This window comes from Oncorhynchus keta, chromosome 21 (assembly GCF_023373465.1).
Source record: "Oncorhynchus keta strain PuntledgeMale-10-30-2019 chromosome 21, Oket_V2, whole genome shotgun sequence".
Classification (NCBI taxonomy): Eukaryota; Metazoa; Chordata; class Actinopteri; order Salmoniformes; family Salmonidae; genus Oncorhynchus; species Oncorhynchus keta.
The window spans coordinates 55,275,297-55,300,744 of NC_068441.1; the positions used below are offsets into that span (position 1 = coordinate 55,275,297).

Below are 25,448 nucleotides of genomic sequence, written 5' to 3' on the forward strand. Positions count from 1 at the left end.
CCCAGTAGCAAACCCCCATACACACTAGCCATCAGTAGAAAACCCCATACACTGTATGGGGATCAGTTTGTTAACCTTTATTTAACTAGGCAAGTCAGTTAAGAACCAATTCTTATTTTCAATGACGGCCTAGGAACAGTGGGTTAACTGCCTGTTCAGGGGCAGAACGACCGGGTTGTACTTTGTCAGCTCGGGGATTTGAACTTGCAACCTTCCAGTTACTAGTCCAACGCTCTAACCACTAGGCTACCCTGCCGTCGTCCATGCAATCAGGATTGACGTCAGACCAGCCCTAACATGGAATATGGATGCCCTTCCTCAAACAATACCAGCCAGCCGTATTCTGTTGCTCGATTATTTACAACTTATTGTAAAACAATGAGTGAAACCAGTGCTAGGGTTTCAGAGGGAGGGAGGGAGAGATGGTACCTCTTTAAGCTTGGCGGCACTATTTGTATTTTTTGGAAAAATAACGTTCCCAAAGTAAACTGCCTATATCTCAGGACCAGATGCTAGAATATGCATATAATTGACAGCTTAGGATAGAAAACACTCTAAAGTTTCCAAAACTGTAAAAAATATTGTCTGTGAGTATAACAGAAGTGATATGGCAGGCGAAATCCTGAGAAAAATCCAATCAGGAAGTGACTTATTTTGAAACCCTTGTCTTTCTATGCATCCCTATTGCCCAATGAAAGGGATATCAACCAGATTCCTTTTTCTTTGGCTTCCATAAGGTGTCTGCAGCCTTTAGACGTAGTTTCAGGCCTTTATTTTGAAGAATGAGCGTAAACGTCCACATTGCGTAACTGGTCAGTTATTGGCTCTCAGTGTGATTTTTGCGCAAAACAGAGAGGTAGCCATTTTTCTTCCCAGTCCTAGTGAAAAGCCAACTGTCCCGGTTGATATATTATCGAATAGATATTTGAAAAACACCTTGAGGATTGATTATAAAAAATGTTTGCCATGTTTCTGTCGATATTATGGATATAATTTGGAATTTTTGTCTGCGTTGTCGTGACCGCTATTTCCGGTGGATTCCTGGGCATAACGTACCAAACTAACGGAGGTATTTGGATATAAAAAATATCTTTATGGAACAAAAGGAACATTTGCTGTCTAACTGGGGCTAGGGGGCAGCATATTCACTTTTGGATGAAAGGCGTGCCCAGAGTAAACTGCCTCCTACTCTTTCACAGATGGGAATATATGCATGTTATTACGAATGGTGGATAGAAAACACTCTGAAGTTTCTAAAACTGTTTGAATTATGTATGTCAGTATAACATAACTCATATGGCAGACAAAAACCTGAGAAGAAATCCAAACAGGAAGTGAGAACTCAATTTTGAAAACAGTGCCATTTGATGTCCATGTTAGATATGGATGAGCATGCACTTCCTAGGGCTTCCACAAGATGTCACCGTCTTTAGATTCTGGTTGTATGATTCTACTATGAAGGAGGGGCTCATAATAGCTCTTTGAGTGGGTGGTCTGACAGAAAGCCTCGGTCTCATTACGCACTCACGAGAGAGTGTTCTTCGGGTCCAATGCGTTTCTTCAGACAATGAAATTCTCCGGTTGGAACCTTATTGATGATTAATGTTTAAAACATCCTAAATATGGATTGCATACATCATTAGACTTGTTTCTACGACCTGTAACGGAACTTTTTGAGTTTTTGTCTGGAGGAATTGCTCGTGCTTTTTGAGGATTGAATGCTGGGCTGAACAAGCTAACAACAAGTGGCTAAATGGTGGGTTTTATGGAACTTTATGGAACAAATCAGTCATTTATTGTCGAACTGGGATTCCTGGAAGTGCCTTCTGATGAAGACATTCAAAGGTAAGTGAATATTTATAGTGTTTTTTTGTAGCTTGTTGACGCCAAAATGGCGGCCATTTCTTTGGGCTCTGAGCGCCGTTCTCAGATTATTCTTTTTCCGTAAAGCTTTTTTGAAATCTGACACAGCGGTTGCATAGAGGATACCTGTATCTTTAATTCTGTGAATAACACTTGCATCTTTTATGTTTATTGTGAGTATTTCTGCAAAATCACCGGATGTTTTGGAATCAAAACATTACTGCACATAACGCGCCAATGTAAACTGAGATTTTTATATATATATATATATATATATATATATATATATATGCACATTATTGAACAAAACACACAATACATGTATAACATGATGTCCTATGAGTGTCATCTGATGGAGATAATCAAAGGTTAGTGATTAATTTAATCTATATTTCTGCTTTTGTGACTGAAAAATGGCTGTGTGTTTTTGAAAATGGTGGTCATCTAACATAAATATATGTTGTGTTTTCGCTGTAAAACATTTTAAAAATCGGACACGATGGGTAGAATGTGTTCTCTTTAGGGAACTCCTTGCCATAACAAGATAACTGGGAGTCTCGTGAGTGAAAACATCCGAAGCTCATCAAAGGTAAACGATTCATTTGATTGCTTTTCTGATTTTCGTGACCAAGTTACCTCCCGCTAGGTGTACATAATGTTTTGCTAGTATATCGATAAACTTACACAAACGCTTGTATTGTTTTCGCTGTAAAGCATAATTTCAAAATCCGGGATGGGTGGGTTCAATTAACAGCAGGCTTTTGTATTTGAGAAGAGAATACTTATGTAAATGTGATATTTCAGTTTTTTTATTTAAAAAAAACAAACATTTTAATGCAAAAAATATCTAAAGTCCTGTTTCTGCATTGTCATTATGGGGTATTGTGTGTAGATCGACGAGGGACAAAGATCAAGGGGTCTGAATACTTTCCGAATGCACTCTCTCTTCCTCCCCCTCTATGGAGAGGAGTCAGTGGTCTGGGTGCCACCTGGGCTTTTCCCCTGCCTAGGGGAGTCGGGGCTAGGATTAGTCTCTGGTGTCAGTCCCTGGCCTGGAGGTCTTGTCTGGTGGTCTGGAGGTGTGGGGATCTGGTGGTGTGGAGGTCTGGAGGTGTGGAGGTCTGGTGGTGTGGAGGTCTAATTGGGTGTTAATCCCTTGGTTGGAGGTCTGATTCCCTGCGGTGGAGTTGCAGGTTGATCTGATGCTGGTTGTCAATACACTCCTTCAGCTTGTCCTCTGTCAGAGTCAGCCTCTGTTCAAGGATGGCCACAGTCTGCAGGGAGGGAGGGAGGGGAAAATACAAGATAAAAGGAGAAGAGATGGGGAGGGAGGGAGGGAGGGAGGGAGGGAGGGAGGAGGGAGAGGAGGAGAGTTATAACAACACAGCGTCAGATAAATGTGTAAATGTGTCTCCTAATTCAGCTCTCAGACAGATGTCGGTCTATCCTCCTCGCTGACAATCTGCTGATTATGACAGAGAGAGGAATCCGAATCTATCCGTTCTCTATGGCTGCAGACAGAAGCATACAGACACAAGACCCTGTTTTAGCGGGTCCACAGCCCAGATTAAAAGACCCCTGTATTTATTGTGCCAAGTTAACGCCCCCACTTTCCCTTCCCTCCCCAGCTGTGCCAGGCTGAGCTGACACAGTCAGTGGTTGACCCCATTGCCCAGTTCTCCGCAGACCAACTGATCCCCTGGATGCTCCCTGCACCCTTCATACTGGACATGGCAGATTGGTGGTTTGGTTGTGTTTCAATGATGCTGAGATCAACCGTCGTCTCACGTCAGATACAAACTACAAGACTCTTGTACTGTACTGATAGTTGATGGTAACAGGTCTGGGCGTTAGAATGACACCATCTATCTGTTGAAAATGAAGGATGCTAGACCCGTATAAGAAAAACCCGCAGACGCTACCCTCCAGGAATGGAGTTTGACACCCCTGCTTAACAGGTCTGGGCGTTAGAATGACACCATCTATCTGTTGAAAATGAAGGATGCTAGACCCGTATAAGAAAAACCCGCAGACGCTACCCTCCAGGAATGGAGTTTGACACCCCTGCTTAACAGGTCTGGGCGTTAGAATGACACCATCTATCTGTTGAAAATGAAGGATGCTAGACCCGTATAAGAAAAACCCGCAGACGCTACCCTCCAGGAATGGAGTTTGACACCCCTGCTGTAACAGGTCTGGGCGTTAGAATGACCCGCAGACGCTACCCTCCAGGAATGGAGTTTGACACCCCTGCTGTAACAGGTCTGGGCGTTAGAATGACCCGCAGACGCTACCCTCCAGGAATGGAGTTTGACACCCCTGCTGTAACAGGTCTGGGCGTTAGAATGACACGCAGACGCTACCCTCCAGGAATGGAGTTTGACACCCCTGCTGTAACAGTATAAACTGGGGAAGTTGTTCTTTGGTCTTCAACCACATAGGAGACTTATACGGGTCTATAGCATCTTTCACTTTCAACAGATAGATGGTGTCATTCTAACGCCCAGACCTGTTAAGCAGGGGTGTCAAACTCCATTCCTGGAGGGTAGCGTCTGCGGGTTTTTGCTCCTCCCCTGTACTTGATTGATCAATTAAAAGTAATTAATTAGTTAGGAACTCTCCTCACCTGGTTGTCAAGGTCTTAATTGGTTAGTTAGGAACTCCCCTCACCTGGTTGTCTAGGTCTTAATGGATTAGTTAGGAACTCCCCTCACCTGGTTGTCTAGGTCTTAATTGATTAGTTAGGAACTCCCCTCACCTGGTTGTCAAGGTCTTAATGGATTAGTTAGGAACTCCCCTCACCTGGTTGTCAAGGTCTTAATGGATTAGTTAGGAACTCCCCTCACCTGGTTGTCTAGGTCTTAATTGATTAGTTAGGAACTCCCCTCACCTGGTTGTCTAGGTCTTAATTGATTAGTTAGGAACTCCCCTCACCTGGTTGTCAAGGTCTTAATGGATTAGTTAGGAACTCCCCTCACCTGGTTGTCAAGGTTTAAATGGATTAGTTAGGAACTCCCCTCACCTGGTTGTCAAGGTCTTAATGGATTAGTTAGGAACTCCCCTCACCTGGTTGTCAAGGTCTTAATGGATTAGTTAGGAACTCCCCTCACCTGGTTGTCTAGGTCTTAATGGATTAGTTAGGAACTCCCCTCACCTGGTTGTCTAGGTCTTAATGGATTAGTTAGGAACTCCCCTCACCTGGTTGTCAAGGTCTTAATTGAACACAAATTGAAAGGAAATAACAACAACCAGCAAACTCCCGACTGTCCAGGGACTGAATTTGACAACCTGATATCCATCTTTCCTAACCTGCACATCCATTTAGCCTGCTGTGTTTTCTGGACATGTTTTGAACATTGAAATACTCTGCTTGGCTCAGTATTGTTTTGGTATTTCAAATGGACTGAAGAGGCATACGTCCTACTTTGATAGACATACTTCAGGTGAGTTATCTAGATTACATAGATTATAACTCTGATAAAACATGTGTAGGCCTATATTTTCCCTATAGTTGATGTCAATAGTTGGTTGATTCAACCAAAGTATATTTAGTTCACTACTTTTGACCAGGGGTCTGATACAACAAGTCTGAGCTGAGGCAGGGACACAGAGAGAAAGACAGGAGGATAATGGAGAGGCTGATGCAGGGACACAGAGAGAAAGACAGGAGGATAATGGAGAGGCTGAGGCAGGGACACAGTGAGAAAGACAGGAGGATAATGGAGAGGCTGAGGCAGGGACACAGAGAGAAAGACAGGAGGATAATGGAGAGGCTGAGGCAGGGACACAGAGAGAAAGACAGGAGGATAATGGAGAGGCTGAGGCAGGGACACAGAGAGAAAGACAGGAGGATAATGGAGAGGCTGATGCAGGGACACACAGAGAAAGACAGGAGGATAATGGAGAGGCTGAGGCAGGGACACAGAGAGAAAGACAGGAGGATAATGGAGAGGCTGAGGCAGGGACACAGTGAGAAAGACAGGAGGATAATGGAGAGGCTGAGGCAGGGACACAGAGAGAAAGACAGGAGGATAATGGAGAGGCTGAGGCAGGGACACAGAGAGAAAGACAGGAGGATAATGGAGAGGCTGAGGCAGGGACACAGAGAGAAAGACAGGAGGATAATGGAGAGGCTGAGGCAGGGACACAGAGAGAAAGACAGGAGGATAATGGAGAGGCTGGGGCAGGGACACAGTGAGAAATACAGGAGGATAATGGAGAGGCTGGGGCAGGGACACAGAGAGAAAGAGAAGAGGGAAAAAGAGGGAGAGAGCTTACAGAGAGGAGAAGGAAAGAAAAAGGAGAAGAGATTTACGGAGAGGAGATTTAAAGGGAGGAGATTTACGGAGAGGAGATTTACGGAGAGGAGATTTACGGAGAGGAGATTTAAGGAGAGGAGATTTAAGGAGAGGAGATTTACGGAGAGGAGATTTACGGAGAGGAGATTTACGGAGAGGAGATTTAAGGAGAGGAGATTTAAGGAGAGGAGATTTAAGGAGAGGAGATTTAAGCAGAGGAGCTTTAAGGAGAGGAGATTTAAGGAGAGGAGATTTAAGGAGAGGAGATTTAAGCAGAGGAGCTTTAAGGAGAGGAGATTTACGGAGAGGAGATTTAAAGGGAGGAGATTTAAGGAGAGGAGATTTACGGAGAGGAGATTTAAAGGGAGGAGATTTAAGGAGAGGAGATTTACGGAGAGGAGATTTACGGAGAGGAGATTTACGGAGAGGAGATTTACGGAGAGGAGATTTAAGGAGAGGAGATTTAAGCAGAGGAGCTTTAAGGAGAGGAGCTTTACGGAGAGGAGATTTAAAGGGAGGAGATTTAAGGAGAGGAGATTTAAGGAGAGGAGATTTACGGAGAGGAGATTTAAGGAGAGGAGATTTAAGGAGAGGAGATTTACGGAGAGGAGATTTAAGGAGAGGAGATTTACGGAGAGGAGATTTACGGAGAGGAGATTTACGGAGAGGAGATTTACGGAGAGGAGATTTAAGGAGAGGAGATTTAAGGAGAGGAGATTTAAGGAGAGGAGATTTAAGGAGAGGAGATTTACGGAGAGGAGATTTAAGGAGAGGAGATTTACGGAGAGGAGATTTAAGGAGAGGAGATTTACGGAGAGGAGATTTAAGGAGAGGAGATTTACGGAGAGGAGATTTAAGGAGAGGAGATTTAAGCAGAGGAGATTTAAGGAGAGGAGCTTTAAGGAGAGGAGATTTAAGGAGAGGAGATTTAAGGAGAGGAGATTTAAGGAGAGGAGCTTTAAGCAGAGGAGCTTTAAGGAGAGGAGATTTAAGGAGAGGAGATTTAAGGAGAGGAGATTTAAAGGGAGGAGATTTAAGGAGAGGAGATTTACGGAGAGGAGATTTAAAGGGAGGAGATTTAAGGAGAGGAGATTTACGGAGAGGAGATTTAAAGGGAGGAGATTTAAGGAGAGGAGATTTACGGAGAGGAGATTTACGGAGAGGAGATTTACGGAGAGGAGATTTACGGAGAGGAGATTTACGGAGAGGAGATTTAAGGAGAGGATATTTAAGGAGAGGAGATTTAAGCAGAGGAGCTTTAAGGAGAGGAGATTTAAGGAGAGGAGATTTAAGGAGAGGAGATTTAAGGAGAGGAGATTTAAGGAGAGGAGATTTAAGCAGAGGAGCTTTAAGGAGAGGATATTTAAGGAGAGGAGATTTAAGGAGAGGAGATTTAAAGGGAGGAGATTTAAGGAGAGGAGATTTACGGAGAGGAGATTTAAAGGGAGGAGATTTAAGGAGAGGAGATTTACGGAGAGGAGATTTAAAGGGAGGAGATTTAAGGAGAGGAGATTTACGGAGAGGAGATTTACGGAGAGGAGATTTACGGAGAGGAGATTTACGGAGAGGAGATTTAAGCAGAGGAGCTTTAAGGAGAGGAGCTTTAAGGAGAGGAGCTTTACGGAGAGGAGATTTAAGGAGAGGAGATTTACGGAGAGGAGATTTAAAGGGAGGAGATTTAAGGAGAGGAGATTTACGGAGAGGAGATTTAAAGGGAGGAGATTTAAGGAGAGGAGATTTACGGAGAGGAGATTTACGGAGAGGAGATTTACGGAGAGGAGATTTAATGAGAGGAGATTTACGGAGAGGAGATTTACGGAGAGGAGATTTACGGAGAGGAGATTTACGGAGAGGAAATTTAAGGAGAGGAGATTTAAGGAGAGGAGATTTACGGAGAGGAGATTTAAGGAGAGGAGATTTAAGGAGAGGAGATTTACGGAGAGGAGATTTAAGGAGAGGAGATTTACGGAGAGGAGATTTACGGAGAGGAGATTTACGGAGAGGAGATTTACGGAGAGGAAATTTAAGGAGAGGAGATTTAAGGAGAGGAGATTTACGGAGAGGAGATTTAAGGAGAGGAGATTTAAGGAGAGGAGATTTACGGAGAGGAGATTTAAGGAGAGGAGATTTACGGAGAGGAGATTTACGGAGAGGAGATTTAAGGAGAGGAGATTTACGGAGAGGAGATTTACGGAGAGGAGATTTAAGGAGAGGAGATTTACGGAGAGGAGATTTACGGAGAGGAGATTTAAGGAGAGGAGATTTACGGAGAGGAGATTTACGGAGAGGAGATTTACGGAGAGGAGATTTAAGGAGAGGAGATTTACGGAGAGGAGATTTACGGAGAGGAGATTTACGGAGAGGAGATTTACGGAGAGGAGATTTACGGAGAGGAGATTTACGGAGAGGAGATTTACGGAGAGGAGATTTAAGGAGAGGAGATTTACGGAGAGGAGATTTAAGGAGAGGAGATTTAAGGAGAGGAGATTTAAGGAGAGGAGATTTACGGAGAGGAGATTTACGGAGAGGAGATTTAAGGAGAGGAGATTTACGGAGAGGAGGAGGAGAAGAAGAGAGGTATTAGCTTGTTTCAAACAACAACAGGAAGTTGTTTCTGTCCAGTATTTCCAGTATTTCTGTCCAGTAGGTGTAACAATCAAAAACCCTTCAGAGGAAACTGAATTAGCTGATAAAAGAACCAAACGCAATAAGAGCCGCTCAGAGAGAGCCTGTGTCTGTGTCCCAAAATGACACCCTATTCTCTATGTAGTGCACTACTTTTGACCAGAGCCCTCATAGGGATCAGGTTGCCATTTGGACACACTTATCTGTCTGAGCAGTACAGTCTGTCCTGAACGTGTTTTTCTAAAATAAAGCACAAAGAGAAATGTGCTTAACATGTCAAAGTAGAGACGTTAGTCTGTCAATCTGATGGAAAGAGGTGTTGTGTAAGATGTAAGCACGCTGATGGCAACGCACTGCTGGGGTAGAGTTTCCGGCTGAGAGAAAAGTAGCCAACACGAGGAGGAGATGTTTAGCGGTTAAACGAGGACATGGGGGTCTTCACAGGAAATTCAGAAGAGGAAAATTACGACAAATTAGGTATTGACTCGTCAACGTCAATGATTTCTCAATGAATAGAGGATTATGTCAGTCAGAGGAACAGGACTTCCTGGTGAATCAGGAGAAACAGGATGTTTGGGTCTGGAGGAGCAGCAACAGATGCTGTATCTTCATTTGATCATTCTGTTGTTCCAGGAATTTTCCTGGAAATTTTAACTTGTAGTGTATTCAAGGTTTTAAAAAGGATTTTTAAAGGTTGTAAATAACATTTTAAAATGTTACGACTTGATTTGACCAATAAAACATTTATCAACCCCTACATAAAAAATGTCAATTATAATCTACATAACAATTCACATTTCCCGTTGCTGAAGGACCCAGTTTTCCTTGAGAAACTGGGTTAAATTAAGATAGGGCATATGTAGGTCATCTGAGGTCCGGGTTAGGTTAGGTCAGGACAGGGTCACTAGCTGAGAAGAGGTTAAGGTTAGGCCAGGACAGGGTCACTAGCTGAGAAGAGGTTAAGGTTAGGCCAGGACAGGGTCACTAGCTGAGAAGAGAGGTTAAGGTTAGGCCAGGACAGGGTCACTAGCTGAGAAGAGGTTAAGGTTAGGTTAGGTCAGGACAGGGTCACTAGCTGAGAAGAGGTTAAGGTTAGGCCAGGACAGGGTCACTAGCTGAGAAGAGGTTAAGGTTAGGTCAGGACAGGGTCACTAGCTGAGAAGAGGTTAAGGTTAGGCCAGGACAGGGTCACTAGCTGAGAAGAGGTTAAGGTTAGGTCAGGATAGGGTCCCTAGCTGAGAAGAGGTTAAGGTTAGGTCAGGATATGGTCACTAGCTGAGAAGAGGTTAAGGTTAGGTCAGGATAGGGTCCCTAGCTGAGAAGAGGTTACGGTTAGGTCAGGACAGGACAGGGTCACTAGCTGAGAAGAGGTTAAGGTTAGGTCAGGACAGGGTCACTAGCTGAGAAGAGGTTAAGGTTAGGTCAGGATAGGGTCACATCAATAATTAACATCAATAAGGAATCATAGCTTTCACCTGGATTCACCTGGTAAGTCTCTGTCATGGAAAGAGCAGGTGTTCCTAATGTTTTGTACAGTCAGTGTATGTTGTGAATATCACAGAGAGCGAGTGACAGAATGAACCTCTGTTTGTAGCTCAGTGTGTGTGTTAGGGATGGGCATCGTTATTTGAATATTCTGAACGGAATATTCGTTTTTTGAAAAAGAAAAATGAATGTAGCTTTATTTGAATAAAAATGATGCCTGTAAAATGAAATGATCTATGTTGACACTGCTACACCCCAGGGTTGAAGTTGTTTTACACAGTCGGGGTGTCAACTTACTGGTGAGAGTTAGAATAGTGGGTGTAAGCAAACCATTTGGTTGTACATCAGCAGTTGTTTTCTCTTGTAGTAATGGGCCGGGCAGGCAGTACCTCCCGGGGCGGTGCCCAGGGGACCGTACCTCCCGGCAGGGGACCTTACCTCCCGGGGCGGTCCCCATTGATTCTGTTAGTCATTCTCACTCAGATATCATATTAAAATGGCTTAAGTCATGGAAATGTGTAGAATTGCAAGAAATTCAATTTTTAAAACTGATTTTTTTCCCTCTCATGGCGAAATGTGTAGAACTGCAAAAATAAAAAACGTAATTTAAAAACGGCAATATTTGCTCTACTCCCCATGTGTAGAATTGCAGGAAATTAACTTAAAACATACATTTTTTTTTTCTCTCCGCCAGTAAAAAAAAATGTCGCCCAGTTGGTGGTGGAGCCCCCGCAACCAAGTCTCGCTTAGGACCCCCAAAAGGCTAGAGCCCTGGCCTCTAAGTAATAAGAGCCTTTTGTTTTCCCCACCTCAGTGTTTATAGAATGAAGAGCAGAACATCTTTCCAGAAAACAATCCCTTCGTTGGATGTTTAGAACCACAGCAATAGTATAGTCAGTTCTGTTCAACCCGTCGGTTTTCCACTACGTATCTGTCCAAACCCAGCCATCATGAATACGCACGTACACAGAGTAAAAAGCAGGGACAGACTCGGTATGGGAATTTGACATTTTGGACTGTTCCAGTACTCACATTTTTTTTTTTTTTTGAGTACTCGAATCAAGAACACAAGGTCTGCACTGTGCATTTATCTTTACGCCAAAACATCACAACAATAACCCTTTGTATTAGAACCATTACAGATAACAAATCACAATTGCTACAGCGCCTTGCAAAATTATTCATACCCCTTGGCGTTTTTCCTAGTTTGTTGCATCAATTTAAAATAGATTTTTAATTGGATATCATGTAATGGACATATACACAAAATAGTCCAAATTGGTGAAGTGAAATGAAAAAATAACTTAAAAATTTAAAAATCAAAAATTAAATGATGCGCGCAAATGTTATTTATTTTTTATAATGGAATGAGTATATGGATTCACCCCTTTGCTATGAAGCCCCTAAATAAGTTCTGGTGCAACCAATTACCTTTGGTGGTGGCATCATCATGCTGTAGGGATGTTTTTCACCGGCAGGGAAACTGGTCAGAATTGAAGGAATGATGAATGCCGCTAAATACAGGGAAATTCTTGAGGGAAACCTGTTTCAGTCTTCCAGAGATTTGAGACTGGGACGGAGGTTCACCTTCCAGCAGGACAATGACCATAAGCATACTGCTAAAGCAACACTCTAGTGGTTTAAGGGGAAACATTTAAATGTCTTGGAATGGCCTGGTCAAAGGCCAGACCTCAATCCAATTGAGAATCTGTGGTATGACTTAAAGATCGCTGTACACAAGCGCAACCCATCCAACTTGAAGGAGCAGTTTTTCCTTGAAGAAGGGGCAAAAATCCCAGTGGCTAGATGTTCCAAGCTTATATAAACATACCCCAAGAGACTTGCAGCTGTAATTTGCCCAATTTTTCAGTTTTTGATATGTTAAAAAAGTTTCAAATATCCAATAAATGTCGTTCCACTTCATGATTGTGTCCCACTTGTTGTTGATTCTTCACAAAAAAAATACAGTTTTATATCTTTATGTTTGAAGCCTGAAATGTGGCAAAAGGTCGCAAAGTTCAAGGGGGCCGAATACTTTCGCAAGGCACTGTATATATATATATATACACAATATAATAATACAGGACCAGTCAAACGTTTGGACACACGTACTTTCTTTATTTGTACTATTTTCTACATTGTAGAATAACAGTGAAGACATCAAAACTACGAAATAACAAATATGGAATCATGTGGTAACCAAAAAAGTGTTAAATAAAAATATATGTGAGGTTCCTCAAATATAAAATATAAAGTTCAAAGTCCTTGAAATGTTCCGGATTGACTGACCTTCATGTTTTAAAGTAGTGACGGACTGTCATTTCTCTTTGCTTATTTCAGCTGTTCTTGCCATAATACGGACTTGGTCTTCTACCAAATAGGGCTATCTTCTGCATACCACCCTACTTTGTCACAACACAACTGATTGGCTCAAAGAAATTCCACATTAACTTTTAACAAGGCACACCTGTTAATTGAAATGCATTCCAGGTGACTACTTCATGAAGCTGGTTGAGAGAATGCCGAGAGAATGCCAAGAGTGTGTAAAGCTGTCATCAAGGCAAAGGGGGGCTACTTTGAAGAATCTCAAATATAACATTTTCTTTGATTTGTTTCACACTTTTTTGGTTACTACATGATTCCATATGTGTTATTTCATAGCTGTGATGTCTTCACTATTATTCTACAATGTAGAAAATAGTAAAAAATAAAGAAAAACCCTGGAATGAACATTTAACTGGTACTGTACAGTCATTTCGATTTCATTTATTCTGGCTGTTCTTTACAATTATCTAAATGGACAATTCCACATTGAACACTGAATGGCGATGAATTACGGACACAACATCTGTCTGTTGAGCAGTCCTAGGCTTGATGATTCTGAAGAAAAAATGTGCTCAGTCTTTATCAAACTAATGCTTTTGCATATGTTCAGAGTGGAACCTGTCTATGTTAAGGGGGGGGGGGTTATAGCCTAGCACTAGCGCTAACCAATTCTAAATGGCACTAGCTGTTTGAAAAGTGGCTTAAGCGAGAGAGAAAAAAAAATAGACTGGAAGAAATTATTCTAAAACTACAGCTTGCTGTTGGAACATATTTTGCTTCAATCAACAAGTCTATTTCGAATTTGTGATAAAAATAAATAAAATAAAATAAAAAATGTCAGCATTAGGGCAAGGAATGTAAAGCTTGTGTATCCCATCAGTTCAATTATTATTTGTTGTCCCTTGCAAAAGGAACACTGGAGTGAAAGTAAATTACCGTTGTCTTCAAGACTAGATTTCATCCATTTGGACAACCACAAAGCACATTATTATGATATATTTGTTGATGTTGTTACGAAACAGAGACAGAGACAGAGTTAGGAACAGGGACAGAGTTAGGAACAGGGACAGAGACAGAGTGAGCAGTAAACAGTTTTTAATTTCCTGATCCTCCCCCGGGGCACTGAGAGAGATGGGTCTCCATAACATCTGCTAATATTTCATGCTAGAGAGGAGAGGAGGATATTGTATTTCTGTCCTCTGAGTGTGCTTTTCCAATCAATATCCCCCGCTCTTATCTAACCCATCTCAGCGCTGGAGAACTCTCCTCTCAGCCCAACCGGGCTACGTACCAAATTGCAGCCTTTTCTCTACAAACAGGCCCATGGGCTTTGGACAAAAGGGGTGCACTATATAGGGAATAGGGCTTTGGTCAAAAGTAGTGCACTATGTAGGGAATAGGATGCCAGTAGAGACGCAATACGTATTTTTCTATAACGTAGCTACTGGGTCATAACAAAAGAAAGATGTGGTAATTGTATACAGGCGAGGGCCTATACTTTACACATTTAGTGGATATACTATCTTTTAAAGGTCCCAAAATAGAATGGTCGTTTGATTGTCCTCTCCCCAACACAATATACTGTATGTGCTGTTGCCCACAGCAGGGGGTATGTATGCTAGGTGTGAGTCTTGGACATGGAGCTGGGCATCATTTGACGCCAGATACTGTTTTGTATTATATAAATGCATACACACCACACCTGCTCGTCAAACATTTGAGATCTGAATGTTACTCTCCACAGTGGAGATATGAATGTTACTCTCCACAGTGGAGATATGAATGTTACGCTCCACAGTGGAGATCTGAATGTTACGCTCCACAGTGGAGATCTGAATGTTACGCTCCACAGTGGAGATCTGAATGTTACGCTCCACAGTGGAGATCTGAATGTTACGCTCCACAGTGAGAGAATCCACAGTGGAGAATGAATGTTACGCTCCACAGTGGAGATCTGAATGTTACGCTCCACAGTGGAGATCTGAATGTTACGCTCCACAGTGGAGATCTGAATGTTACGCTCCACAGTGGAGATCTGAATGTTACGCTCCACAGTGGAGATCTGAATGTTACGCTCCACAGTGGAGATCTGAATGTTACGCTCCACAGTGGAGATCTGAATGTTACAGTGGAGATCTCCACAGTGGAGATCTGAATGTTACGCTCCACAGTGATCTACGCTCCACAGTGGAGATCTGAATGTTACGCTCCACAGTGGAGATCTGAATGTTACGCTCCACAGTGGAGATCTGAATGTTACGCTCCACAGTGGAGATCTGAATGTTACGCTCCACAGTGGAGATCTGAATGTTACGCTCCACAGTGGAGATCTGAATGTTACGCTCCACAGTGGAGATCTGAATGTTACGCTCCACAGTGGAGATCTGAATGTTACGCTCCACAGTGGAGATCTGAATCCACAGTGGAGTTGAATGTTACGCTCCTGAATGTTACGCTCCACAGTGGAGATCTGAATGTTACGCTCCACAGTGGAGATCTGAATGTTACAGTGGAGATCTGAATGGATGATCAGTGGAGATCTGAATGTTACGCTCCACAGTGGAGATCTGAATGTTTCCACAGTGGAGACGCTCCACAGTCCACAGTGGAGATCTGAATGTTACGCTCCACAGTGGAGATCTGAATGTTACGCTCCACAGTGGAGATCTGAATGTTACGCTCCACAGTGGAGATCTGAATGTTACGCTCCACAGTGGAGATCTGAATGTTACGCTCCACAGTGGAGATCACTCTCCACAGTGGAGATCTGAATGTTACGCTCCACAGTGGAGATCTGAATGTTACGCTCCACAGTGGAGATCTGAATGTTACGCTCCACAGTGGAGATCTGAATGTTACGCTCCACAGTGGAGATTGTTACGCTCCACACTCTCCACAGTGGAGATCAGTGGAGATCTGAATGTTACGCTCCACAGTGGAGAGTGGCTCCACAGTGGAGATCTGAATGTTACGCTCCACAGTGGAGATCTCCACAGTGGAGATCTGAATGTTACGCTCCACAGTGGAGATCTGAATGTTACTCTCCGCAGTGGAGATCTGAATGTTACTCTCCACAGTGGAGATCTGAATGTTACTCTCCACAGTGGAGATCTGAATGTTACTCTCCACAGTGGAGATCTGAATGTTACGCTCCACAGTGGAGATCTGAATGTTACTCTCCACAGTGGAGATCTGAATGTTACGCTCCACAGTGGAGATCTGAATGTTACGCTCCACAGTGGAGATCTGAATGTTACGCTCCACAGTGGAGATCTGAATGTTACTCTCCGCAGTGGAGATCTGAATGTTACTCTCCACAGTGGAGATCTGAATGTTACGCTCCACAGTGGAGATCTGAATGTTACTCTCCACAGTGGAGATGAAGCTCGCACAAAAGGTTAGCAAACAGACTCTAATTTCCACCCAGATGTTTGTTATATCAATAACTGCTGATATCCACATATCCCCAAACTGCAGCTTGTTATCTGAATGAGATTGGAAGGCTATATTTAACCTGGTGGGTTGGTTATCTGAATGAGATTGGAAGGCTATATTTAACCTGGTGGGTTGGTTATCTGAATGAGATTGGAAGGCTATATTCAACCTGGTGGGTTGGCGTATATAGAGCTGCTAAAGATCATGTTGACCCTGAGCTCTGTGAGTGTGTATGTGTGTACTAAGCAACAGAATCGAAATGACTTGTAGATTATGTTAAACTGATAAGATTCAGTCTCCATGAAATGACTCCTGTACTTCTGCTAGTTGTTTGGGCTCTAAAGCCAGGTTACTGTAAAACACTTGACAACTACTGAAGTAAAAAAAGGCCTTTGTATTTTCAGTTGAAGTCTGAAGTTTACATACACTTAGGTTGGAGTCATTAAAACTAGTTTACATACGCTTAGGTTGGAGTCATTAAAACTCGTTTACATACGCTTAGGTTGGAGTCATTAGAACTAGTTTACATACACTTAGGTTGGAGTCATTAAAACTTGTTTACATACACTTAGGTTGGAGTCATTAAAACTCGTTTTTAACCACTCCACAAATGTCTTGTTAACAAACTATAGTTTGGCAAGTCGGTTAGAACATCTACTTTGTGCCGGACACAATCCATTTTTCCAACAATTGTTTATAGATTATTTCACTTATAATTCACTGTATCACAATTCCACTGGGTCTAAGTTGACTGTGCCTTTAAACAGCTTGGAAAATTGTAGACCTCCACAAGTCTGGTTCAACCTTGGGAGCAATTTCCAAAAACCTGAAGGTACCACGTTCATCTGTACAAACAATAGTACGCAAGTATAAACACCATGGGACCACGCAGCCGTCATACCACTCAGGAAGGAGACACGTTCTGTCTCCTAGAGATGAACGTACTTTGGTGCGAAAAGTGCAAATCATCCCAGAACAACAGCAAAGGACCTGGTGAAGATGCTGGAAGAAACCGGTACAATAGTATCTACATCCCACAGTAAAACGTTATATCAACATAACCTGAAAGGCCGCTCTGCAAGGAAGAAGCCACTGCTCCAAAACCGCCATAAAAAAGCCAGACTACGGTTTGCAACTGCACATGGGGACAAAGATTGTACTTTTTGGAGAAATGTCCTCTGGTCTGATGAAACAAAAAAATAACTGATTGGCCATAATGAGTTTGGAGGAAAAATGGGGGGGCTTGCAAGCCGAAGAACACCATCCCAACCGTGAAGCACGGGGGTAGCAGCATCATTACATTTACATTTAAGTCATTTAGCAGATGTTGTGGGGGTGCTTTGCTGCAGGAGGGACTGGTGCACTTCACAAAATAGATGGCATCATGAGGTAGGAAAATTATGTGGATATATTGAAGCAACATCTCAAGTCATCAGTCAGGAAGTTAAAGCTTGGTCATAAATGGGTCTTTCAAATGGACAATGACCCCAAACATACTTGCAAAGTTGTGGCAAAATGGTTTAAGGACAACAAAGTCAAGGTATTGGAATGGTCATCACAAAGTTCGGACCTCAATCCTATAGAATATTTGTGGGCAGAACTGAAAAAGCGTGTGCGAGCAAGGTGGCCTACAAACCTGACTCAGTTACACCAGCTCTGTCACGAGGAATGGGCCAAAATTCGCCCAACTTATTTTGGGAAGCTTGTGGAAGGCTACCCAAAACGTTTGACCCAACTTAAACAATTTAAAGGCAATGCTACATAGTGCACTACTTCAGACCAGGACCCTATTCCCTATATAGTGCACTACTTTAGACCAGGACCCTATATAGTGCACTAGACCAGAGCCCTATTCCCTATATAGTACACTACTTTAGACCAGGACACAATTTGGAATGCTCTCACAGTCCTCTATTAAATATGTAAAAATGCCACATTACTCCCCAACTGTCACATAGACCAGCACCCATGATAATATACACACTGTAACACTCATTATCTCTATCTGTCATTATCTCTCAGAGTGACTGAGTGAAGCTAGCACAGCAGCTTCCAGTATTCAGGGTTCATATGGTTAATTATTCAACAGTGGTTGTGGAGCTTCTGGCTACAGCTTTACCCTGCATCCCAAATGGTGCACTATTCCCTATGTGGGTGCTGGTCTAAAAAGTAGTGCACTATATATGGAATAGGGTGCCATTTGGTACAACGTGCCTTACTGTAGTTTAAAAGAGCTGTAACATCGGGGATTCCAATTCTCAGAACTCCTGTTCTGTTCTGGCCATTATTAATCATTATCCAAAGAGGAAGCAGGATCTAGTCGCTGTGATGTAGTCAGTGATCACAGAATATGGAGTTATCCCTTATACTGAATATGCAACCGCAGCTGAAGGAGCAAACAGTATTCATTGATCTCCCCTTGTAACACATTCTCTCTCTCTCTCTCTCTCCAACCCAGACCACCCATACAACAACAAATTGCTTGTTTTAACAACAACAACAACAACAACATCTGAAATACTAGGTGTTAAATCTGGGAATGTATTATGGTGGATTAGGAATTTAAATAAATAAAATGTATTTATTAGAATTTAAATAAAATTATCCACAGCCATTGTTGCAACCCCTATTACCAGACTGTTCAACCTCTCTTTCATATCGTCCGACGAGATCCCTAAAGATTGGACAACGAATCAATGCTTAGATACCAGCCCGGCAGTTTGGGAAAATCTCTCCAGTTTGATTGAGACCGACAGAATCGTACATTCTGCTTGTGCTTCTCTTAACACCTTATCCCTTAACAATCTAAGCCTTGTCTAAGAGTCCAAGCCCCGTCTAAGAGTCCAAGACCCATCTAAGAGTCCAAGCTTGTTGTTGTTGAGGCAAGTCAAAGTTCAGTAGCCGATGTCTACACCACTTGGTTAACAGTAGGGGTGGGCAGTACAAACGGGATTCTTCAATGAAGTGTTTGCTGTTATTCAACGAGAGAGGAGAGAGAGCTCGGCCCTACTGAGAGGAGAGAGAGCTGGGCCCTACTGAGAGGACAGAGAGCTGGGCCCTACTGAGAGGACAGAGAGCTGGGCCCTACTGAGAGGACAGAGAGCTGGGCCCTACTGAGAGGACAGAGAGCTGGGCCCTACTGAGAGGACAGAGAGCTGGGCCCTACTGAGAGGACAGAGAGCTGGGCCCTACTGAGAGGACAGAGAGCTGGGCCCTACTGAGAGGACAGAGAGCTGGGCCCTGCTGAGAGGACAGAGAGCTGGGCCCTACTGAGAGGACAGAGAGCTGGGCCCTACTGAGAGGACAGAGAGCTGGGCCCTACTGAGAGGACAGAGAGCTGGGCCCTACTGAGAGGACAGAGAGCTAGGCCCTACTGAGAGGACAGAGAGCTGGGCCCTACTGAGAGGACAGAGAGCTGGGCCCTACTGAGAGGACAGAGAGCTGGGCCCTACTGAGAGGACAGAGAGCTGGGCCCTACTGAGAGGACAGAGAGCTGGGCCCTACTGAGAGGACAGAGAGCTGGGCCCTACTGAGAGGACAGAGAGCTGGGCCCTACTGAGAGGACAGAGAGCTAGGCCCTACTGAGAGGACAGAGAGCTAGGCCCTACTTAGAGGACAGAGAGCTAGGCCCTACTGAGAGGACAGAGAGCTGGAAACTACTGAGAGGACAGAGAGCTAGGCCCCACTGAGAGGACAGAGAGCTGGGCCCCGCTGAGAGGACAGAGAGCTGGGCCCTACTGAGAGGACAGAGAGCTGGGCCCTGCTGAGAGGACAGAGAGCTAGGCCCTACTGAGAGGACAGAGAGCTAGGCCCCACTGAGAGGACAGAGAGCTAGGCCCTACTGAGAGGACAGAGAGCTGGGCCCTACTGAGAGGACAGAGAGCTAGGCCCTACTGAGAGGACAGAGAGCTCGGCCCTACTGAGAGGACAGAGAGCTAGGCCCTACTGAGAGGATAGAGAGCTCGGCCCTACTGAGAGGATAGAGAGCTAGGCCCTACTGAGAGGACAGAGAGCTGGGCCCTACTGAGAGGATGGAGAGCTGGGCCCTACTGAGAGGATGGAGAGCTGGGCCCTACTGAGAGGACAGAGAGCTGGGCCCTACTGAGAGGACAGAGAGCTGGGCCCTACTGAGAGGAGAGAGAGCTAGGCCCTACTGAGAGGACAGAGAGCTGGAAACTACTGAGAGGACAGAGAGCTAGGCCCCACTGAGAGGACAGAGAGCTGGGCCCCACTGAGAGGACAGAGAGCTGGGCCCTACTGAGAGGACAGAGAGCTGGGCCCTGCTGAGAGGACAGAGAGCTGGGCCCTACTGAGAGGACAGAGAGCTAGGCCCTACTGAGAGGACAGAGAGCTAGGCCCTACTGAGAGGACAGAGAACTGGAAACTACTGAGAGGACAGAGAGCTGGGCCCTACTGAGAGGACAGAGAGCTGGGCCCTACTGAGAGGACAGAGAGCTGGGCCCTACTGAGAGGACAGAGAGCTAGGCCCTACTGAGAGGAGAGTGTGAATCAGCAACTAGGTTCTACTGAGGCCATGCCTTCCTCCTGGTTACTCCAACCTCGGCCAACAGCTCCGCACCCCCCGCAACTACTTACCCAAGCCTCCCCAGCTTCTCCTTTACACAAATCCAGATAGCAGATGTTCTGAAAGAGCTGCAACACCTGGACCCGTACAAATCAGATGGGCTTGACAATCTGGACCCTCTATTTCTGAAACTATCCGCCGCCATTGTCGCAACCCCTATTACCAGCCTGTTCAACCTCCCTTTCATATCGTCTGAGATCCCAAAGGATTGGAAAGCTGCCGCAGTCATCCCCCTCTTCAAAGGGGGAGACACCCTGGACCCAAACTGTTACAGACCTATATCCATCCTGCCCTGCCTATCAAAGGTCTTTTGAAAGTCTAGTCAACAAATAGATCACTGACCATCTCAAATCCCACCATACCTTCTCCGCTGTGCAATCTGGTTTCCGAGCCGGTCACGGGTGCACCTCAGCCACGCTCAAGGTACTAAACGATATCATGACCGCCATCGATAAAAGACAGTACTGTGCACCTGTAGCACGCGCTCCAGCAGGTGTATCTCACTGATCATCCCTAAAGCCAACACCTCATTTGACCGCCTTTCGTTCCAGTTCTCTGCTGCCTGTGACTGGAACGAATTGCAAAAATCGCTGAAGTTGGAGACTTTTATCTCCCTCACCAACTTCAAACATCTGCTATCTGAGCAGCTAACCGATCGCTGCAGCTGTACATAGTCTATCGGTAAATAGCCCACCCATTTTTACCTACCTCATCCCCATACTGTTTTTATTTATTTACTTTTCTGCTCTTTTGCACACCAGTATCTCTACCTGCACATGACCATCTGATAATTTATCACTCCAGTGTTAATCTGCTAAATTGTAATTATTCGCCTACCTCCTCATGCCTTTTGCACACATTGTATATAGACTATTTTTTTCTACTGTGTTATTGACTTGTTAATTGTTTACTCCATGTGTAACTCTGTGTTGTCTGCTCACACTGCTATGCTTTATCTTGGCCAGGTCGCAGTTGTAAATGAGAACTTGTTCTCAACTAGCCTACCTGGTTAAATAAAGGTGAAATAAAAATTTAAAAGAATAAACAATAAGTTATATTGAACTTGAGTATTCAAATACATATTTTTTTAACACAAGGCCAGAACATAATACAGTTTATAACAATGCCTAATTTACCATAACCATTACAGATAACACATCTGTAATATAAAATAGAATAAAATACTTATTTTTTCTCCAGGGTAATAAAACAAAATCTGTCTTTTCGATATACAGAAGCTGGTTGAGAGAGAGAGAGCCAAGAGCCGAGGCAAAGAGTGGCTATTTCGAACAATCTCAAATATGAAATATATTTTGATTTTGGGTTACTACATGATTCCATATGTGTTATTTCATAGTTTATACATCTTATATATTAGTTTATATATCTTATATATAGTTTATATATCTTATATATAGTTTATATATCTTATATATAGTTTATATATCTTATATATAGTTTATATATCTTATATATTAGTTTATATATCTTATATATAGTTTATATATCTTATATATAGTTTATATATCTTATATATAGTTTATATATCTTATATATAGTTTATATATCTTCACTATTATTCTACAATGTAGAAAATAGTTTTACAAATAAAGAAAAACCCTTGAATGAGAAGGTGTCCAAACTTTTGACTGGTACTGTATATTAATATACTGGTATTGTGTATCTCACTAGGTCAGGGGTATTTAAGTCTCCATATATCCACTAACTCCAATATATGCACGACATTGGTCATTTCCTTACGTGCCTGAGGGTGAAGTATGATCTCCGTTGGAAATGTAGAAAATAGTAAAATAAAGAAAGAGAAACCCTTGTAATGAGTCGTTGTGTCCAAACACTTGGTACTGTACAGACATTCGATTTCATTTATTCTGCCTGGTTTTGTTTTTTTGGAACGATCTGAATGGGACAATTCCACAACGCTGAACGGTGATGAGTTACGGCCACAACATCCGGGAAAAGGGAATTTAGCGAGAAGAACTGTGTGATGCTTGGTTTCTTTTTGTTGTTGTGTAAATGCACAACGTAGGACTATGGAACACTAGAGTCAAAAGCAAATTAACGTTGTCTTCAAGACACATTTTAAAAAATATATATATATATATTTAGCACACTCCACCAAATAGTTTTACAGTATTTTAGATGATTATTTATTTAATTTAATTATTTATTATTTTTTGTAAATCACAGCTGGTACATTGCTTGCTGCCTCCAGCCATTTGGTGATGATGCCCTGTTAGTTTCAACAGCTGGGTTTCCTTCCAATCTACGACAGATTTTCACGTGAATATTCTACAATCCGTATGAGATGTGTGTTTCCATCCAATTGACTTGTCGATTTTAAAAGGTTTGACGACAGAGTTTTTATACCCGTCCCTACGTCTGACACCCTACGTCCCTACGTCTGACACCCTACGTCCCTACGTCTGACACCCTACGTCCCTACGTCTGACACCCTACATCCCTACGTCTGCCACCCTACGTCCCTACGTCTGACACCCTACGTCCCTACGTCTGACACCCTACGTCCCTACGTCTGACACCCTACGTCCCTACGTCTGACACCCTACGTCCCTACGTCTGACACCCTACGTCCCTACGTCTGACACCCTACGTCCCTACGTCTGACACCCTACGTCCCTATGTCTGACACCCTACGTCCCTACGTCTGACACCCTACATCCCTACGTCTGACACCCTACATCCCTACGTCTGACACCCTACATCCCTACGTCTGACACCCTACATCCCTACGTCTGACACCCTACGTCTGACACCGGACTGTTTTGGTTTGTTTTGAAACGTCGTCTTTGTCACCCGAGAAAAAGTTTCAAATTTGTCTTATAGCGGCATTCATAATGTGGGGCGGCAGCGTAGCCTAGTGGTCAGAGCGTTGGACTAGTAACCGAAAGGTTGCAAGTTCAAATACCCGAGCTGACAAGGTACCCGTTCTGTAGGTTCTGCCCCTACAACAGGCAGTTAACCCACTTCCCAGGCAGTCATTGAAAATCCAGGCACTTGTCATTTTTTCTTAACTGACTTTCCTGGTTAAATAAATGTAAAATATGTCTGGTGTTCAACCTTCCCAAGTTCTCTCACGTCACCCCGCGTTTTATCTCCTGTCTCCACTGGCTTCCAGAGACCAGCAGATCCGTTTTATCAAGACCATGGTGCTCGCCTAACGGAGGGTAGAAAGCACCAGCACCTCCAGGCGTTTTATCATAACCCAAACAAGGGCACTGCGTTCATCCACCTCTGGCCTGCTCGCCTCCCTACCACTGAGGAAGTACAGTTCCGCCAGCCCAGTCAAAACTGTTTTATCATAATGGTGGAACAAACTCCCTCAACGAGGGCGGAGTCAAGACCACCTTCCAGAGACACCTTTTATCATAATTTAAGGAATACCTAGGATAGGATAAGTAATCCAGCTCACCCCCCTTTTATTTAATGCACTATTGTAAAGTGGTGTTCCACCAGTCAGAGGCGTTTTATCATTAATGTAATGTAACGCTCTGGATAAGAGACCAGCAAAGACGTTTTATCAAATGTAAATGTAAGTGTAAGTTCAAATACCTGAGCTGACAAGGTACAAAACTCTGTCGTTCTGCCCCTGAACGAGGCAGTTAACCCACTGTTCCTAGGCCGTCATTGAAAAGAAGAATTTTTTCTTAACTGACTTTCCTGGTTAAATAAATGTAAAATATGTGATGTAACGAGGGTAGAAAGACCAGCAGAGACGTTTTATCATAATGTAATGTAACGAGGGTAGAAAGACCAGCAGAGACGTTTTATCATAATGTAATGTAACGAGGGTAGAGAGACCAGCAGAGATGTTTTATCATAATGTGATGTAACGAGGGTAGAGAGACCAGCAGAGACGTTTTATCATAATGTGATGTAACGAGGGTAGAAAGACCAGCAGAGACGTTTTATCATAATGTGATGTAACGAGGGTAGAGAGACCAGCAGAGACGTTTTATCATAATGTAATGTAACGAGGGTAGAGAGACCAGCAGAGATGTTTTATCATAATGTGATGTAACGAGGGTAGAGAGACCAGCAGAGATGTTTTATCATAATGTGATGTAACGAGGGTAGAAAGACCAGCAGAGACGTTTTATCATAATGTGATGTAACGAGGGTAGAGAGACCAGCAGAGACGTTTTATCATAATGTGATGTAACGAGGGTAGAGAGACCAGCAGAGACGTTTTATCATAATGTGATGTAACGAGGGTAGAGAGACCAGCAGAGACGTTTTATCATAATGTGATGTAACGAGGGTAGAAAGACCAGCAGAGACGTTTTATCATAATGTAATGTAACGAGGGTAGAAAGACCAGCAGAGACGTTTTATCATAATGTGATGTAACGAGGGTAGAGAGACCAGCAGAGACGTTTTATCATAATGTAATGTAACGAGGGTAGAAAGACCAGCAGAGACGTTTTATCATAATGTAATGTAACGAGGGTAGAAAGACCAGCAGAGATGTTTTATCATAATGTGATATAACGAGGGTAGAGAGACCAGCAGAGACGTTTTATCATAATGTAATGTAACGAGGGTAGAAAGACCAGCAGAGATGTTTTATCATAATGTAATGTAACGAGGGTAGAAAGACCAGCAGAGACGTTTTATCATAATGTAATGTAACGAGGGTAGAGAGACCAGCAGAGACGTTTTATCATAATGTAATGTAACGAGGGTAGAGAGACCAGCAGAGACGTTTTATCATAATGTGATGTAACGAGGGTAGAGAGACCAGCAGAGATGTTTTATCATAATGTAATGTAACGAGGGTAGAAAGACCAGCA

The 25,448-nt window shown here is 43.4% G+C and overlaps 1 protein-coding gene across 2 annotated transcripts in view; it reads right to left on the bottom strand.

Moving 5' to 3' along the window:
* Window positions 1-2,133: 2,133 nt before the first annotated feature.
* Window positions 2,134-25,448, bottom strand: part of poc1a (POC1 centriolar protein A) — a 108,255-nt gene continuing 84,940 nt past the window's right edge. For both annotated transcript variants that reach the window (XM_052474244.1, XM_052474245.1), the window contains exon 11: window positions 2,134-3,137. In XM_052474244.1, coding sequence (XP_052330204.1) covers window positions 3,012-3,137 — 126 coding nt within the window. In that variant the 3' untranslated portion in view covers window positions 2,134-3,011. The remainder of the gene's footprint in view (window positions 3,138-25,448) is intronic.